The following is an 18,409-nucleotide window of genomic DNA, read 5'->3' on the forward strand; positions in this document are numbered from 1 at the left end:
CCTATACCTTTGTTAATTTTCTGCTTTGATGTACTAACTGCTGTCTGGATGATCGTGCCTGATCTCCTATCGGGATGATTTGTATGCTACCATTTTTTCTGTAGCAATTCCATGAGCTTTCTCTATAGCTTTTTTTTAATGGTAAATTAAGACTGATATTACTGGACTAAAAATTGTTTGTACTTAAAGATTATAAAAGTTTAGATCACTGAGATTGAATTTCTTTTGCTTCCTGGAATGATTGTCTGTTTGGGGTGAGGATGTTTTATATAAAGATGCTTATGTTCATTTTATGGGCTCCTGTGATGCTTGTGTTCTTATCTACTCATTACATAAGCAGGAGTTACTTTTCTGTGTATTTAGGTAATTCGATATTCATTTAGTGGGTATTTGTGAATTGCGTGTGCCAGGGGTTTCAAACTTTTCTTTCTTAAACAGGAGACTTTTTCTTTCTCCAAAGGAAATCTTTACGCAACACCAGTGCATAAAACAGGTAAACATGGAACTATTCTGGTTGCAGTGGTAGGTAGTTGGACCCCAGGCTGCCTGCTACCCATTTGGTAGCTTCCACTTCCAGGAAGCAGTTATTAGATTCTTTGGAAGCAGGAGTCACTGGAATAAGATGACAACAGCTGCAGGGGATGACATTTCTAGGGACTTAAACATACAAGAAATGCCCGGAGCCCTCTAGGTTTCAATTGACCAGCTGTTCTTAACATCCTATGAAATCAGTAATTGATTTCTCTAGTTAGAGTCACCACTTGGGTACTTGTTAATGTTTATGGTGCTTTCATTTTCTTGGTGGTCTGCAGGTCATCTTTGCCTGAAAATGAGCAAATTGGTGTAGACTATTTCTTGCAATTACATCTCAACGTTTGTACCTCTGTTGAGGTGTCCTTGCCTTACTCAGTTGTTTTGCCTTACTCTAGGTAACCATAGATTTACTAATATCTCTTTTGTATTGTCACAATATGTCTATTGTTTGTGTGCTTTCTTCCTTGCTCACTTGGTTTATTCATTCAACAAATCTTCACCAAGTACCTACTGTCAGTCACTCTTAGGAATACAATGGAAGTTAACAGAACAGACTATGTTCCTGAAGCTAACACCATGATTTGGTTGACATTAAGAGACAAAGGTGATGCATGCCAGCTGGATCCATTGCTATAAAGGGAAGGCAAATTCCTATTTGTCCCTTTGCAAATATGGCCATAACATATTGAAAGTTTTTTGAAAGATTTTTTTTTCCTTTTCCCTTTTTTTTTTTTTTAAATAGTGATGATTACCTCACTTTTTTTTGGTCCAACTTCCTTCTTAACCTGGTTCCTGCCCTTAAAAACCATGGTATTGTGCTCCAGTGACCATCTCTTACTCCAGACAGCTGCTGGCTCCTCCAGGAGTGAGCCTTGCTCTATTCTCATTAGAGCAGTTACCCCAATGTTTACTAAGGGCCTAGACTGAGCAGGTTTTATTCTCATGCTTCCTCGGAGCTCACTTATGTTAGTCATTGGGCTGTAAACTTTTATTTTTACCTACTTCGTAAATCATCAAATAAACTCTTATGCAGAAGCCCAAAATATAAACCAGTGAAGGATCTGAGTGGGACTGAAAGGTATTTAGGATAAGGCCAAGGGTACTCCTCCCGCTTCTTTGCTATCCTTTTGGGTGACCCTGTCATCATCCCTTTGGACTCCTGCCAGAGAACCATTCTTTCTAGCATGCATTGCAAAGCCAGTATCCCAGTATGGTGGTGTCCTTTTGTGACAACGTAAGTGTCCTAGAACAGGGCTTTCTGACGTAGTAGCCAGCAGCCACATGCAGCTCTGGCTGCTGAGCACGTGAGTGCAGTCACTGTGACTGAGGAAACACATTTTAAATTTTATTAACTTTAATTAAAATTTAAATGGTCACATGTGGCTAGTATGGTAGTGTTGGAAGGTGCAGTAATAATATAATGCTAACTCTAGACGTAACATTTACTGAATGTGTTGCAGCTTTCCAGATTATGGATAAAATAACATTAGTTTTTAGATGATAATGAACTCTTAAGAGGCCCTGGTAGAAGCTCTTACTTACAACCTGGACAGATTATCCTCTGGCCTTCAAGTCTTTTTTTATAAAATGGGTGAATGTGTAGTACCTTGCCATAGTGACATTTAAAATGAGATAAAGCTCACAGAACATTTGGTACAGGGCCTAATGCTTGATCATAGGTGACATATCCTATCCTAAGTTTTTTTCCTTTGTATATTTTGTACTTGTAAAAATAAAATATACTGATTGTAAAATATTAAAAAATAAACTAAAAATAACCTATAAATGCCTCATCAGATAAGCAACAGAAAAACTTATGAGACATGGGGGAAATTATGTTTCTGGTACTTACCATGCTTTCCTCTTTGTTTTGAATGCGTGTGTATGGCTGTATTCCAAATCTTAAAAAGAGCTTTTGGAGGCTTGTGGTAGGATATGCATACACTGCCTTGCACAATCTTTGCAGTATATAAAGATTCTTAGGAAATATATTGTGATTGCTGAAAGGTGCTTTACAACTGGTGAATTAAATATAATTTACTACTGGTTTTGTAGCTTTATATTTGATTTAATGTTTCCAGTATGTAGAAATTTTTAGGGTGATGGAAGAAAAGATCAGGAGATAATTTTATAAGTTTAGCTGTCATGTCTCTTGAAAGTTTTAAAATCTCAAAGTTATGGCTCTTGGCATGCTTTATGTAGTATTATAGGAATACATATTCACTTCTATGTGTCAGGCACTATGAGTACCTTCTATGTGTACCTTCTATGTGTCAGGCACTATGAAAAGTGTTGGGGAGATAAATAGGCGTAAGATGTCATCATTTCCCTAAAGTAAATTACAATCTAGTGGGAGAAACTGATTTTGGTTCAAAATAGAGTGCGATCAGTGTTGTAATGGGATCTGGATCGTGTAATATGGTTATGTGGGAGAATCTGGACTAGCTGGGGGTGGAAGGGTTGTCAGCAAAAGGTATGTGGCTGAAGTGAAACCTGATGAAATTTTAAAGGTATGATGGACTTAAAACGGAAATGACTAATATTCTTTTTTTGAAGATTTTTTAAATTTATTTATACAAGAGCTGGGGTATAATCAGAGGCGCAGGAGGGTGAGAGAATTCACCAGAAACAGCTGGGAGTAGAACAGGCAGACGGACCAGGACACTGCTGAGGGGAGCAGCAGGCGAGACAGGAGAGGTCTGCTTGTTGGGAAAAGGATGTCCTAAAGCTAATTCCATACAGGCTTTGTGGACTCCACCCCCACCCCAGGCCAAAGCCAAAGACACTGGGAACTTCAAATCCCATCCCCACCAAAGGGAAGGTGGCTGGGACCTGAGGGTGGGGTTAAGCAGCCAGGTTGGTATAAAGACAGACACGTGGGTTTTGGAGGGGTCCCCCATTTTGGCTCTCCACCAGCTCGCAGCGTCCGGCCAGCTCTGAGAGTGACTTTGGGTTTCCAGGTCGGCGGATCGGGTAGGATGCATTAAAGACTTTATTTCCCTATTTTCTCCCTGAGTTGTACATTTTCCTTATTTCCTTTTCCCTTGTAAATAAACCTTTTATTAACCTTTTGTGTGTGTCTGTAGTGGAGTATTAATAAGTCCCTTTTAAGCGCGTGGGTGAGGACCCACAGCCAGGAACCCGTTCAATATCAGGGCAGTCCTATAACATGCTCACCATGTGGGTTTCTCCTTGGCCAGCCAGGATTCGAACCTGTGTGCAGAGGCTGCGGACAGCTTCACAGCGTGGCGCTCAACCCGCCGTGCCACCGGGGAGGCCCAGAAATGACTAATATTCTAAGAAAATATGCTATGATGGAAATCTAACCACCCAGGTAGAGGAGAGGTGAGGGGAACAGGCATTTGGAGAACTGCAGCAGTTCATTAAGGAGCTCAAAAGTGGGATAAAGGTGGATGGAAGAAATGAAAATAGGTCTGGAGCAATGCCGGAGCCAGATGAGTCAGAGTTCTTCCTGTGCCCCGTAGGAACATGGGCTTATGATTAAAGTTATAAAAGGGTTTTGAAGGTTACAAAGAGGAGAGGGCCAAGGCCTCTGATCACATCTCTGGCTTATGTAGTAAAATGCCTGCATGTGACTTGAGAATGAATAGGGCAAGGAAATGCTTTTAGTGTGTTATTGAGTAGACCAACTGAGAAGATGTGTGAAAAGAGTTTGCAATGAGTTAACTTTCTGAATGTTTGAGTCTAGAACTTACTAGCGTTATTAATTTTACAGGCCTCAAAGCAAAAGAGTAATGGGTCTTTTGCTTTCTGGGGAAAGAATTCACCAGAGAGTGCTAGGTGTAGTTGAACCAAGCAGGGCTTTATTAGAGACTCATGCATGAGGGAACCAGCATAGGAAAGGAGGTTTTTGCCTGACACCTGGAAGGGAGGTAGGAGATGGTTCAAGGTTAAGTCCACAAGATGGGGAAGAGAGCACTGACAGCTTGTTCTGGGTGAGTGTGTGCAATGCGTGACATTCCAATTGTGCATGGGGGCTCTCATCCTTCTCTCATTATGAAATTGTGAAATATGTCACAGAGAATGTTAGTGCACAACCAAAGGACACCCAGAGACCCCAAGCTAAGGGAGTGTACAATCCGAAAGGATTTGGCCACCCATGTGCACACAAGCAAAGGGAACATTTTTAGTGTGAAAGTTCTTTACTAGCATTAGCTTGCATAGAGAGAGAAGAAAGGATATCCCTAATAAAAAACCCTAAATTACCCCCTCCCCACCATGGGAAAATGCCCAGCCTAAAAGGGTCATCCCAAAACAGGGCTATTGAGACCCCAAAGCTTGTCACAATTCTAAGATGCCTTCTGGTGGGGAGCAGCAAGAAAGGGGTAAGGCAGGTCTAGAACAGAAACAAAATCAAAGTATAAATCAAGATACCACTACCATTGTCTCTGCCAAGGTCAGCATTCTTATGTGTCTCATGTCTATGTCTGTTTCAAATATCTCTACATGACTCTCTTCATGCATCTCCTCCCAAGCCCCTGCAAGTTCCTGGGTGCAAGTCAAAGCTGGAGAGTTAAGAACCCACCTGCCTTGCATATATATAGCTTCATCTGGCTGCTCATCTCCACCCCTAGTTTCCATTAGCTCCTCCAGCTTACTCTGGAAGTTCAGTTTATGGCACAGTGGGGCTTGTAGTCCAGAGGGGCAGCTTATAAGTGAGGGTGGAGAAAATGTCACCTCCCTTCATGTAGGATCTGCAACAAGGATCTAACACTTTGTCTAGCATGGTGTCGCGTGGTCAGTGTGGTGGCCAGTGTTGTTTGGGCAATATTCCATGATTTAGTCCACTTGTTCAGAAAAGACTTGGGGCAACACATCCTACTTTAATTATTTTTTACCTAGCTGTCTCAATGGGATTCCAGTTAATAAGTCATCACTGTAGTGGTGTGAAAAGAGCCACTCTATTTTGGAGTGCTTAATATGTGTCAGGTATTTGGCTAATCACATTATAGACATTAGTTGATTTAATTCCCACAATACAGTAGTGGAAAAATGTGGCTAATTTTATGTAGGTAGTGGCAGAACTGGCTTTTAAAATCTCTTCTTTTTCTCCAAAGCCCAAACCCTTTATGACTATCTTAGAATAAATCAAGTCATCAAGGAAAAGGGGTTGTTAAAATTTTGAAATTATTTAAAGCAATTTATAAAGCACCTATAAAGCATTGGGGAAAAATAACAGTAATTATCACAGGTAGAGAAAGGGGTGCCCCTAAGAGGGACTAAAAAGGGGCAGCCAAAAGACCTGAGGAAAATGAAAAGAGCATCATAACCATGCAATCCCATGGACAATTATGTTTCAAGAAGGAAGCAAACAACACCAGAGGCTTCGAAGTGTCAGATAAAGCACACAAACTTTTCTTGGGTTAATAATGAATAGAAGAGACAATCGAAAAAAAGTTTCAGAGGGAGTTAGGAGGACACCTTGACTATAGTCCAGGTTATTTTTAGTAAGGGATGCTCTGATTTCAAGTGAGTAAGAGTAATCTTTCGTCATGTCGTTTGTTTTGCTTCCTTCTCCCTATTTAATTGCTTCCTTTTGTTACTGCAGACTTGATTTTTTTTAAGTATGAGGGGAGTAGACCAAGCCATTTTCTACCTCTGGATTGGGATTGCTTTTCTTCTATTCTGAAGCTAGAGTTCTCGAGGAAGGACTGAGATGGCACATGTTGGTTGGGTGGTTTGCCCGGGCAAGTCACTGGTATCTCCGGTACCAGGTCATAAAGAACACGGTGGTTGTGAGGATAAGACATTGTAAGTGCAAGGTGGGAGCTTTCTAGACAGACAGTCTTTTAGGTGTCCACTGCACGTGTGTGTCAGATGGAATGGGAAATGAGGAAGCCAAGAAAGTGAGTATAGATTACACTTCAAGGAACGTGAACCAGGAAAGAAAATCATAGTGAATGTGATGGTGTTATCCAGACAGGGACAACTGGACATTAGTAGGGTTATTCATAACCAAGTCATTGATGGAGATTTAGTAATGAGTATTGAAATTGCACTTAAAAACCAGAGGTAGACGTTAATTTTAATATTTATGTGGAAACATGCCATGGAGAATATATATATATATATATTAAAGATTTATTTTTATTTATACAAGAACCGGGGTACAGGCCAGAGTTGCGGGAGGGTGAGAGGATTCACCAGAGACAGAGCGGTGGGGAGCAGAACAGGCAAACGGACCGAAGGCACTGCTGAAGGGAGCAGCGGGCGAGACAGGAGAGGTCTGCTGCACCATGTGGGTTTCTCCCTGGCCACCCGGGAATCGAACCGGCACTGCTGCGGAGGCTGCGGACAGCTTCACAGCGTGGCGCTCAACCCACTGCGCCACCGGGGAGGCCTTGGAGAATATATTCTTGTGGTCATAGTAATTTAGTGAACAGAAGAAATCTGTTAAAATCACTAATTTCAACATAATTTTATTTGTGGTCAGTTTATTGTCAGACATGTGTTCTCTGGGTAGTCTTTGTGTTTGAGATGATCATAAACCATAGCTGTAGAAAGAAACCAGAATATATTATTTTGCAAAAGATCCTGTGGCCATGTAATCTCAAATGCCTAACTTTATAGATTAAGAAAAGTAGCATCCATTGAAGTGAAGGGAAGGAAGTAATCAGACACAGCAGTGCCTATTAGAAGCAGAGGGACTGTTTTCTTCTTGAGTAGAGACCCAAGAGTTAAAGAGCTAGGAGTACAGAACTTCCTTTGTGGCCCTTTATGTAGAATTGGGGCACAGCACTTTCTTAACCTGTTGCAGATAAGGGGAATGTAATAACCCAGTTAATACAAAACAAGGAGGATCTGCCCCTAAAAATTGTACCTGAATAATATTGGAACTCTCCAGCAGGGAAGGGAGGGTTGTTAAGTACTCAGTGGTGTCTGTGACATAAGCTAAGCCATAGAGTTTATATTTTATTTTGTGGACATAGTGGTTTTTTTTTGTTTTGTTTTGTTTTTTAAATAAAAACAGCAGAAGTTTATTTCTCACATTTCTGAATACTGAGAATTCCGAGATCAAGGCTTTGTCAGATTGGGTGTCTGCTGAGGACGTGCTCCATGGTTTGCAATGTCTTTTTTTCTGTCTTTCATGGTAGAATGGGATGAGGATGTCTTTCCTAAGGGTATTAATTACATTCATGGAGACTCCATCTTCATGACCAAATCCCATCCACCTCCTGGTGCCATCAATATGGAGTCTAGTTTTAAATATATGAATTTTAGGTGACAAATATTTGTGGATTGAGGTTTTAAATTAGGAATAAAAAAGATCGGATTTGTGTTTCAGAAATAAAATCTTCATGAAATACCGATGATCAGAAAGGAAGGTAACAGGTCATTCCTGTACTCACCTAAATTTAATTAGTTGGTCAGAGTTGAAATAATTTTCATGTCTCCAGTATCTCCCCATATTTCCTACTTTATATTCTCTTTAGGTATTTACATGCTATTGATGGTGTGTTTGAAATTAGGGTTGATATCTGAATTGTAACACAGAGATTGGATTTGTCAAAGTTAGGAATGTAACCATCCTTATAAGAAACATGTCTATGCCTATTTTTTTTTTATAAATTTTATTGTTATATTCCCCATACAATTGCAGCCCCCCCATTCTGACCCCAATCCCTCCCCTCCCGCCCCCGCCCCCCTAAAAGTGTCTCTGGTTCATATTTTTTATGTTGATTTTGATTTTCACTTTCTTATATTCATTTTCCTGGTCCCTTATTTAAGTTTTCTAGAGTCTATGCCTATTTTTAAAATGCCTTCCCGAGGAGGCATTAGAAAATTGACATCAAGTTGCTTACATTTTTCACTGATTGATGTGTTTGGGTGTGCAACAACACACAACTATCACACTGATAGGCTCCGATAAATGGTAAAAGAAAGGGCAAGCAAGCTTGATGTGGCCAGTGCCTGGGGCACCTGGGGCAAAATGTAAGAGGATGTGGACTGTAGTGGGCAGTGGAGAATGTGCAAGATAGGACAGGTTCTTTTAGGTGAAGTAAATCATGTTGTGAAAAAGACAAGCAGAAAAGCCTGCGAACACCAATATGCTTAGAGCATAGGCTTGGAGGGAAGACACTGGGATAAACCACAAGTGGGTCACAAAGAGGGAGGTAGAGGAGACCTAGAGGGGGTTATGTGAGCAGCACCTTACTTACTAGGTTTTAAACACATCTCCCTTAACCTCTTACCAGGCCCCTTTGAGGGAGAGGGGATACCCCTTCTTTTGAGGGACTGAGGCTCAGGATAATTAGCGTGTCTGAGGCATACTGCTCACAGTAGAGTCTACCTTTGAAACAAGTCTGCTTAACTTGAAGTTCTCCATCTGCTATCTTTCCACTGTAACAGCCCATGGGCTTAAAACTTTTATTCTCGGGCATTGTCAAAGGGCTCTGAGCGGGAGTGGATGGCGCCAGAAGTGCTTATCAAGAAAAAGAGATGGCAGCCTTCTGGACGCTGGATGGAAGGCTGGGGCAAGCGCCATCACTGTTCTGGCCCACATCTCAGATCCAGACATCAGTCACTGAATGATGTCTGAACTGATTTGCCATGTTTCCAAAAGAGAGAGTAGTTAAATACCCTATCCACTTTCTTCCCCTTCCCTAGCTTCCTTCTTTCCTGTTTTCCATTTATAGGGACCTGGTTCCACCGGGGCTTAATTGTCTTTTAGTGCAAACCTTGTAGGTTCAATGCCAGACTACTTACTAACTGACTAAGAAGTTCTTCAGTCCTTAACACCTCTGAAATAATGATGTTTCCTCTGTGATAATCCACATGCTGAACTCTGATAGAAAAAGATGCGCTGTCTACCAGTAGTGAGCTTTGTTTTTTTACACTAATGTCTCTAGAATGGCATGTAAACAAGGAAAATGTAGCATGCTAATGCTTCATACCTTAAAAACACATCTGGAACTACTTGAATGAACTAAAAGTAAAATAAATGCCACGGCAGATTATGCCATACCTTTTCTTTTCACTTAAAGAAAAAAAAAAAAAAAGGAAATGGAAAACATACCACTTCTAGAAGGCCCTGACACTGAATTAGATATTGAAATGGTATCGGTAATATATTTATATATGCCACATTTTCTTCCATGTGTCAGCCATCTTTGATACATATGTGTTGGCTATTTGCCACGTGAATTGAAATATTACCACATAAGCGACGATCATCTTGTTTAGAACTGGTGTGAACCATTAAAGTAGAAGTACCTGGTTACATATGCCTTTTTCCTGATCTGCTAGGGATTTTTTTTCTCCCCTTTTACTTTTTTTAAAATCATTTTGTGTCAGTTTTTCAATAAATGTCAACATCCCCCATGGCCACTAAAAATAGAAATTACACATAAGAACAGTATAATTTTCATGAACTTAAAAAATTACATAAGAAATATTATAACTTAATATTGGTTTTACTATATCCTCTAATTTGAAATGGAGTGAAATGCTTCTGTGGTTATATCATAACTCTTTGGCTGTTTGCTATAAAAGTTTCAAGAATATATATTTCAAAATGTTTTTTTTTTTTTTTAAATAATCCAAAACATGCAACAGAGCTCAGCATACTTGAAACACGTTTTCTGAATTTATCTTAAATCTCTCTGCTCCAGAGGGTTTTTGTGTGCTCAAGGCTTGGGTCTGGCTAGTTATTTCACCATCCATCCCCATCCTGGATTGATGGCTCTGAACAGCACACAATGAGTTACACATGGTCCTACTTTGTCTTAGTTTTTAGGACCTCTGCGTTGGAACTCTGATCAGAGGGAAGCTAACTGTTGCTGAAATTTGGTGAATGTTAATATCCTAAATATACACACAGTCTGGTGAGGATGTATATTATCTTCATGCTAGCAGTAGTGGGGGTTTTCCATGCATTGGGCCAGTGGCTATTGTTTCTAAAATATTGATTACATTTGAAGAATGTAAAAAAAAAAAAAATGCATCACGCCTCCCCTGGTGGCACAGTGGTTGAGCACTGGACTGCGAAGCTGCCCGCAGCCTCTGCAGTGCTGGTTTGATCCCTGGCCACCGACCGGCGAGGGTCCCACGTGGCACGACAGACCTCTCCTGCAACACCCACTGCTCCCCTCAGCAGTGTATTTTGTTGGTCTGCCTGTTCTGTTCCCCGCTCTGGCTCTGGTGAATTCTGTCACCCTCCCGCGCTTTTGACTGTACCCAGTGCTTGTATAAATAAATAAATAAATCTTCAAAAATATGCATCTACCCATTACCATTGCTATTTCCACTTCTATCTTTACTTCTTTTACATTGTTACTACTATTACTTCTGGAGAGGAATCATTGCAAATGTAGACCAACACAGGCTTGCAAAATAGCTTCAAATCAAAATTATAAGTACATCTAAAACCTTTATAAAATCGACAGAAGAGCAGATATGAAGATTATCTTAAATTTGAAGAGGAAACTCATTGCCAACATTATAGTTTCTTTCCTTTTTTTCTCAGTGTGGGCTATTTTAAAAAGGATAAAACTATGAGTTTAGTAAGACATGTTTTCCAGCTTAGGTATTGCTCCAGGACTGCAGAGGTAAGGAAGGTAGGGGCTCCATCGGCCAAGACTCAGCTTTCATAGGTGAACAAAACTGAGCGGGGTAACCTCTCTCCCCTGTTTTGGCCCCTACTCTCTTTTCTTTCTATCGCTTTATTTATTTTTTCATTATTCCCACTCCTCCTCCCCCAACCCTCCTGCTCTTCCTCTCTGTCTGTGCACCCACGTGCTTGAAATCTGTGTATCTGGACTGCCTCCTCCAACAGTTCAGCGTGAGTGTTAGCAGAATGAAAACCAGATGGACCAGCAGTTCCCACTGTTATCTCCCCGCCGACTCTGGCAAGCCTCCCCTCTTCCCTCCTTCCTTGGCATGGCAGAAATATTTGCCTTTATTTAGGGAGACTTGTATTTGCTGCTGTACCTCTTCCTCAGCTGCAATGTAAGCGGAAAGCTATTTATTCCCTGGTTGTTGAGGTTGGTTGAGGTGAGTAGACTGTGGTGGATTTAATGAGAGAAGAAAGTGGTTTTACGCCTGCCTTGCTTATGTGTTTTTCAAGAGAAGGTGACTTACTGATGACACTGGTTGTTCAATGTTTGGGAAAAGCAGATAGGGAAACAAGTTTTTAACAATAAATAAAAGGTAGAAATATTCTCTGTGAATCTGCCATCAATCCAGTCCTTCCCTGCTCTCCAGCCAGCAGTTGATCAAGAAATAGAGACCCTGAAACAGTTAATTCACTAGATTGTCATTCAAACCACTTAGAGTGATTTTTTTTTCTTTCTTGTCTCAACCCTAATGTGGTGTCAGTATTATTTCAACTTTCAAATGTGTCCTAATGCAACTTAAGTCTTATGAAAGTGCTTAGAATAAAGGTGAAGTAGATTTGAAATTGTCATTAATTTGGACTTTCATTTTCTTTTAATAATTAACTCTTAAGTAATTTTGAGAACTGCTCACCATGATGATCTTCATGTTGTAAGGGACACATTCTTTATCAATAACCTATGTTACTTTACTTTTCAAAAGTCCAAGTGGGAAATACCAGTATCTAAAGTTGCAAGGGACACCTCAAACATTTTGGGGTGTGTACACGTGCACACATGCATGTACATGTGTTTGTAGAAAATTGGAGCTAAAGAAACACTCATTTTTACTGAGAAGTGTTGCTTTGATAAGATTAGACTGAGAAAAAAATTCAGAATTTCAAAGGAAAAGTATACTTAGTAGAAGGCAGTCTGGAAGTGCAAATGTTCACTATTGGGTCTTCAAGAACTTTCTCCATCTGTTACATACTCGTGACAATATACTAGGAGGCTCTTTAGTTCTTTTGAGTTCACTGTTTGGAACTTTCCCATTCTTATATTAGTCTGCCTGGGATTCATAATATTACTGGTCTTTTTAAAATGTTGGGTCATAAACTTGTGAAGGATCAGTTAAAATAGCCTAAAAATTCATTGGATGACATGCAATATTTATATAGTAGTGCTTTTTTTTTTTTTTAAACAGAAAAAAAATAGTGAGGTATAATCTGGGCGACATAACCTGCTTCATCTCATAGGCCAGAAAACTAAGCACAAAAACCGAGTGGCAGGTGTTAGAAAAACTCACAAAATACCGGCACCTGCCAGTATCTCACCTGCATAACAGAGCTTCAGATTTGTGTTATTTCTGAGCTGTCTGAGAGGCTCATTACCATCCTACTTCCTCATCTATTTTTTGCTTCGTGCTAATGTTGGCTTCAGCTTCCAGTGAAGTTGCGCTGTTGCATATAACACCACCAAGGTAGCATCTGCCCCAGACAGAAATAACAATAGGATGTAAAATAACCCAGTTACAAACGAGGTCCTGCCATCTGGCTACACCTTCTTAAGTGGGGTTTGGATGATAAAGTCCTGATTTAAACTTCAGTAGATAAGCCTATTTTATTGATAGATGATGTTGGATTTCTTCTGTTCACTTGCTTGTAAAAAAAAAAGATGGACCCCACTTAAAAAACGGAGGTGTTTTTAAGGAGTAAAATAACATGTTCATATGGCATCCTCCAGATCGGACTGAGAAGCACTCCACGATGCCAGACTCACCTGTGGACGTGAAGACCCCGTCTAGGCTGACTCCGCCCACGATGCCACCTCCCCCGACAACTCAAGGAGCCCCGAGAACCAGTTCATTTACACCGACAACATGTGAGTAGGCATTTCTGCATTTCCTGTTAACATCTTGCAGTTACAGTGGAAAGTTTTTCTACAAATAAAAATTGAAGGAAAATAAAATCCATTATCAATATATGATGCAAAATAATGACCACCTCTGCTCTCACCTCCCCACTCCAATATTTCTTTGCCTGTGAGTAGGTACTACGCACAGAAGTATGTCTTAGGTATAATTTGTATGATTGCCAATACTTGCCAGCCTTTTCATTATAGCTTCCAAGTTGCAGTCTGCTATGATTTCAACAAATGAAGGCCACTGTATTTGGTCTGTACCTCCTGTACCTCCAGTTGTTAATGTTGTAACTTGTAGTTTGACTTACTGGGAGTTCTTTATTTTAGTTAGTTCAGTTGGACTTGGAACATGGAAATAGGCATGATAATTTCTAGGTTACTGCTGATCTTCTTCTAATACTATTTTGTTCTCTGAATGGTTGAAAATAATGTTAAATTCTTACATCCTTAGTTAAGAGGGGTATTACTGTGTGCAACAGTTTTCATGCTGAAAACCTTCTGAAATAAGGAGTTTCTTTTTTTGGCTTGCACCTATCAGACCTTTATTAAACCTTTTCCTTGGTTCCAGCTTGGTTGGATCATAGAGTGTTCTGGATCAATGGTGTGCTTTGCTTTCTGTGTTGTCCAAGGAAAGGACAGAACATTTTGATAGCACAGCAAGGTCTCTTTCTTTCCTATGTTTTACAGTAGCAATAGAAGGTAGAGGTTTGTTTTCATCAATTCTGGTTAAAATCATCTCCAAGGATTTGTGAAAGTAATAAATTCTCTTGTTGCTGAGAATACTATTTACAGACCATGTGCCTTGAAATCTATATGAATGAAAAATAAAGGACAGAAATAGATCCATGGATTGTAAGGGATTGGAGAAATACAAGTACCAGGCTGTTTATGCAGTGTTGAACTGCCATTTAAAAGACCTTTCAAATGTGTAAGGAGCAGGAGGCTTCGACAGTGCCTAGATGTAACCCTGTCATCTTATATTTGGTTTGTTGTTACCCAAAGCTACAGCGATAGGCGTATGTCTAGCCTGGTGATACCCTAGTGAGAGGTGCTGGTGAGCGATCATTTCTTGACAGGTTGTTCTGGTACCCATTTGGGCAAGAGACCATTTTAGCATCATGAAAAATAGGGTACTTAAAACATCTTCAAACTATGGTTGGAGATAGTTTATCAAAATTATATTTAAATGGTGGGTCTGATAAAGATCAATTTGTCAAATTAATTGATTCTACATGATAAAAGCATTTTCTGTAGTGCGAAACAATGCAGTATTTTCTAGCTTCGTTCTTATGAATTATTACCTTGATTGTTCACGTAAATTTGATTAGAAATGTTTATTGAGTTAACATCCATTCATGTGGTTAGTTGGTTGAGATGTCCCCTTTCCATTTCTTGAAATAATTCCTTAATGGTTGTCGCATCCATTTTGGCTTCCTACGTAAAATCTGCATTTCCCCTAGAGAAGTGGTTAAGAAATATGAGGGGGAAAATAGCCTTCTAATTGGGTGGTATAAGGTTAAAACTTGAAAGTCCTATTTCTATAAACACAGCTGTCAGTTGTGTGTACAAAACATGATTAAAAATGTGCAGTGATAAATTTAGTCTCCACCAAATGTACACTTTCTCTAGGGGAGCAGTTTAGAAAGGAATCGTCCTGTTATATTGATATAAGCCTGTGACAAAAGCCTGACATCCAAGCGCTGTTTGTTCTGTGTTTGAAACATTTCAGGTGGTTGGCATATGTGCACATGGGAGGCAGGGCGTCCCTGCATTACAGCCGACTCCCGTTTATTATTAGCTTCTGTGCTCAAAACCATCTTGCAGCGTGAGGAGCAGCCCCCTGTAGTTAGACAGTACCTGAACCTGGGGTGACCCTCTAAAGTAAAAGCATTTTACCAAAAGCTCCAGTGGTTTTTAAATTGTGAAATCTCGATTTAAAGGGAAGGAATTGGTTGTATTTGCTCGTGTGTGTTCTCTGTAAGTTTATTTTTTCTTTCTGATTTTCTGCCTTGACAGTAACTAATGGCACCAGCCATTCACCCACAGCCTTGAATGGCGCCCCATCACCGCCCAATGGCTTCAGCAATGGGCCTTCCTCTTCCTCCTCTTCTTCTTTGGCAAATCAACAGCTGCCCCCAGCCTGTGGTGCCAGGCAGCTCAGTAAACTGAAGCGGTTCCTTACTACCCTGCAGCAGTTTGGCAATGACATTTCACCAGAGATAGGAGAAAGAGTCCGCACCCTGGTTCTCGGATTGGTGGTAAGCAAACAGAAATCAGCCCAGTTTTCTGGGGTAAAGACGGTGTGTGTGGGAGATTCAGAGGTAGAGATCCTGTTCTGCTTGGCTGGGAGATTGCATGCAAGTCTGATAAATCCCAAAGTTTTCCAGTTCTGCATTATGTGTTAACACTCACTGTGGTTCCTTTTACTCTATGACTACTAACCATAGTGTTATACAGAGTTATTGTTATCTTGACTGTAAGCATGTGTGTGTGTGTGTGTGTGTGTGTGTGAGTGTATGTGAGAGAGAGAGAGAGAGAGAGAGAGAGAGAGAGAGAGAGATAAAGGAGAGAAACTCAATAAGTATATCTGCCTGGCTTAGCTAGTGGCTTTTAACAATGACAAGATGTTTTTGTTATGTTAATGATTCATTTAATTTAATTGGTCCTCATTTTAACTTAGTTGCTTTGGGGGATTTTTATTATCACCCTAGATGAACAAGAATTTATAACAAGTAACACATTCTTTTTTTTTTTTTTTAAGATTAATAATCTTGTAACTTTTTTTTATTGTGGTAAAATATACAAAATGTAAAATTTATCATTTTAACCATTTCTGAGTATTCAGTTCTGCATCAAACATTAAGTATATTCACATTATTTTGTCACCATCTCCACTGTCCATCTCCAGAACTTGTTTTCATTACTCCAAACTAAAATTTTATACCTATAAAACAGTAATACCCCAGTATCTCCAGCTCCTTCCCCTAACACTTGGGATCCACTAATTGGTTTAAAAACAAAAAGTTATAAATTTTTTTTTTTGTTATAGGTAGACTCTCTTAAGCCATTAGTTTGAGAATAGAAGTGTTAATTTGGGCCCATGATATTATATTCCGTGCATTATCATACTGAAAATTAGAACTTTCATATTGTTCTCTCTCTCTCTCTCTTTTTTTTTTTTTTTTGCATCCTAAATCACTTTACACATACTGTGATTTTCAATAGGAGCAGAGATTTCATTTAAGAAAGCGATTTTTCCCATAGCAAACTGAGTCATGGAGGAGCTGTGAATCACATATTTTGTCCTTTTGTCATCCAGGCTTATGGTGGAACTGTAATTCATATGATAGACAGCAGTTTCCTTTTTCTTGAAATAGAGCATTTATTTTTATTACATGGACTTATCATGGGCAAAGCCATACAACTTGTGTTTTGCAAAAGAATTCCCAGAATTAAAAGGCTGGATGAGAGTCTAATGCAGTAGACTTGCTTCAAATTACAATATCTCACAGATTTGACAGATTTTGCAATTCAAACCCATTAATTCCCTCTCTTCTGCACTCCAAGAACAAAATTTCACATTTCCCACCACCCATGAACTTCCCTTGTACCCCTCCAGGACAGAAAGGTGATTTTTGACAGAAGTGTGTGGGCATACTGCAGTTACTTTTGTCAGTCACATCTTTTCCTTTTTATTAGTTTTACATAATAACCTTTTCAATATGTTAGTAAGTTAGACCAGAGAACCACAAGGTAAATCCAAAGCACCATTTTCATCAAAGAAAATGGTGAATGTTGTTATTAGTAAAAAGTGTTTTTTTTAAATGTTGTTTTACAAAATTCTCGTGTTCTTTAACAATGCTTTCTATAACTTCAAATATAGAAAAATTTGGTAGATCTAACTAGATATTCCCACATATTAAGCAACATACATACTTCAGAGCACAGCATATTCTCTTTTTTTGAGATTTGTCCAAACATGTTGGGCTAAGTTAGAGGACATTGGAACTTTTCATATAAAAGACAGTGAACATTTGTCAAATGAGTGGAGAATGGATCTTTGAGCATTTGACTGCAAGTTTTTACAGGTGCCATTTTATTTAAATCTCGGGATCACCCATTGAGGTAGCAATTTTTATGCACCTTTTCATGTGGAGAAACTGAGATTTACAGAAGTAAAATATACAAGACCACACAACTTGCAGTGACAGTCCTGTGATCTGAACCCAGGTAGTAAATCCTAACGAATGACATTGTGCTGTTAATTAGGTGGAGTTGGGACAAGTGTTCGGAAGAATTTTCCTTCAGAATATGGGATAGCCACAAAGAGAAAGATGAAAAAGGAAAAAAAAAAAACCAACTCTGTGACCTCAGTGTTACAGATAGGAAGTTAGTGTTTATTCATAGTTTCATGTGAAGATGTTTTGAATTTCACAGTATAAAAAACGTGGAACTTAGTGCCCTCATACTTTGTCATAAATGGAAAAGGAACTGCAGAAAAAAAAGTGGGTGGAGCAGTTTTCTCAAGGTCCCGTGTTTGGTTTCAAATACCCCAATTATGTCAGGAAAATTGAAGAGAATGAAGAAGTTGACTGAAATTACAGTTCAGATTCTGCCTAGGAATTCAGGAAAGTAAAGTATGATTAACTTACCAGTAAGTTGGTTACATGGATGCCTTTCCAGTAAGTCAGTTGAGCATTAAGTAGGTGCTTCTATGTTTGCATGCTACCCCCTGGAGGATACCACAGGGTAAGGGCTTGCTAACCTGGGGTAGGGCAGGAGTGCTTTAGCATCATTTAGCACCATCTCTTTTGGGCTGAGTAATACATGTTGCCTCTAGAATGAATGAATAGCTTGCGTGACTGGGGCATAGTTTCATCCTCTGTAAGACACAGGGACGCAAGAGGCGCATTCCTTTTCTTTGGGACCGTTAGCACACTACACTATCCAACTTCACTGTTCATCCTGAGCAAAGCAACTTTGGTAGACAGAGGACGAATGCCAGATGGAAAGAGATGAACAGAAGACTATCTTCAGCAGAAGTAACACTGGCATGACATGGGGGTGGGGGGTTGGGAAGGGGCAGTGAACCAAGAAATTCTGCTACTTGCTTTTGGGACTTA

At 39.7% G+C, this 18,409-nt stretch overlaps 1 protein-coding gene across 1 annotated transcript in view; it reads left to right on the plus strand.

Annotated features, from left to right (window-relative positions):
* RUNX1T1 (RUNX1 partner transcriptional co-repressor 1) overlaps positions 1–18,409 on the plus strand; it is a gene marked incomplete at both ends in the record, with an annotated part of 127,742 nt that overhangs the window by 66,571 nt on the left and 42,762 nt on the right. Inside the window, 2 exon segments of the mRNA XM_084229465.1 lie at positions 13,110–13,247; positions 15,303–15,544. Coding sequence (XP_084085591.1) covers positions 13,110–13,247; positions 15,303–15,544 — 380 coding nt within the window.

Source organism: Talpa europaea (assembly GCF_964194135.1).
Source record: "Talpa europaea genome assembly, chromosome: 3".
Classification (NCBI taxonomy): domain Eukaryota; kingdom Metazoa; phylum Chordata; class Mammalia; order Eulipotyphla; family Talpidae; genus Talpa; species Talpa europaea.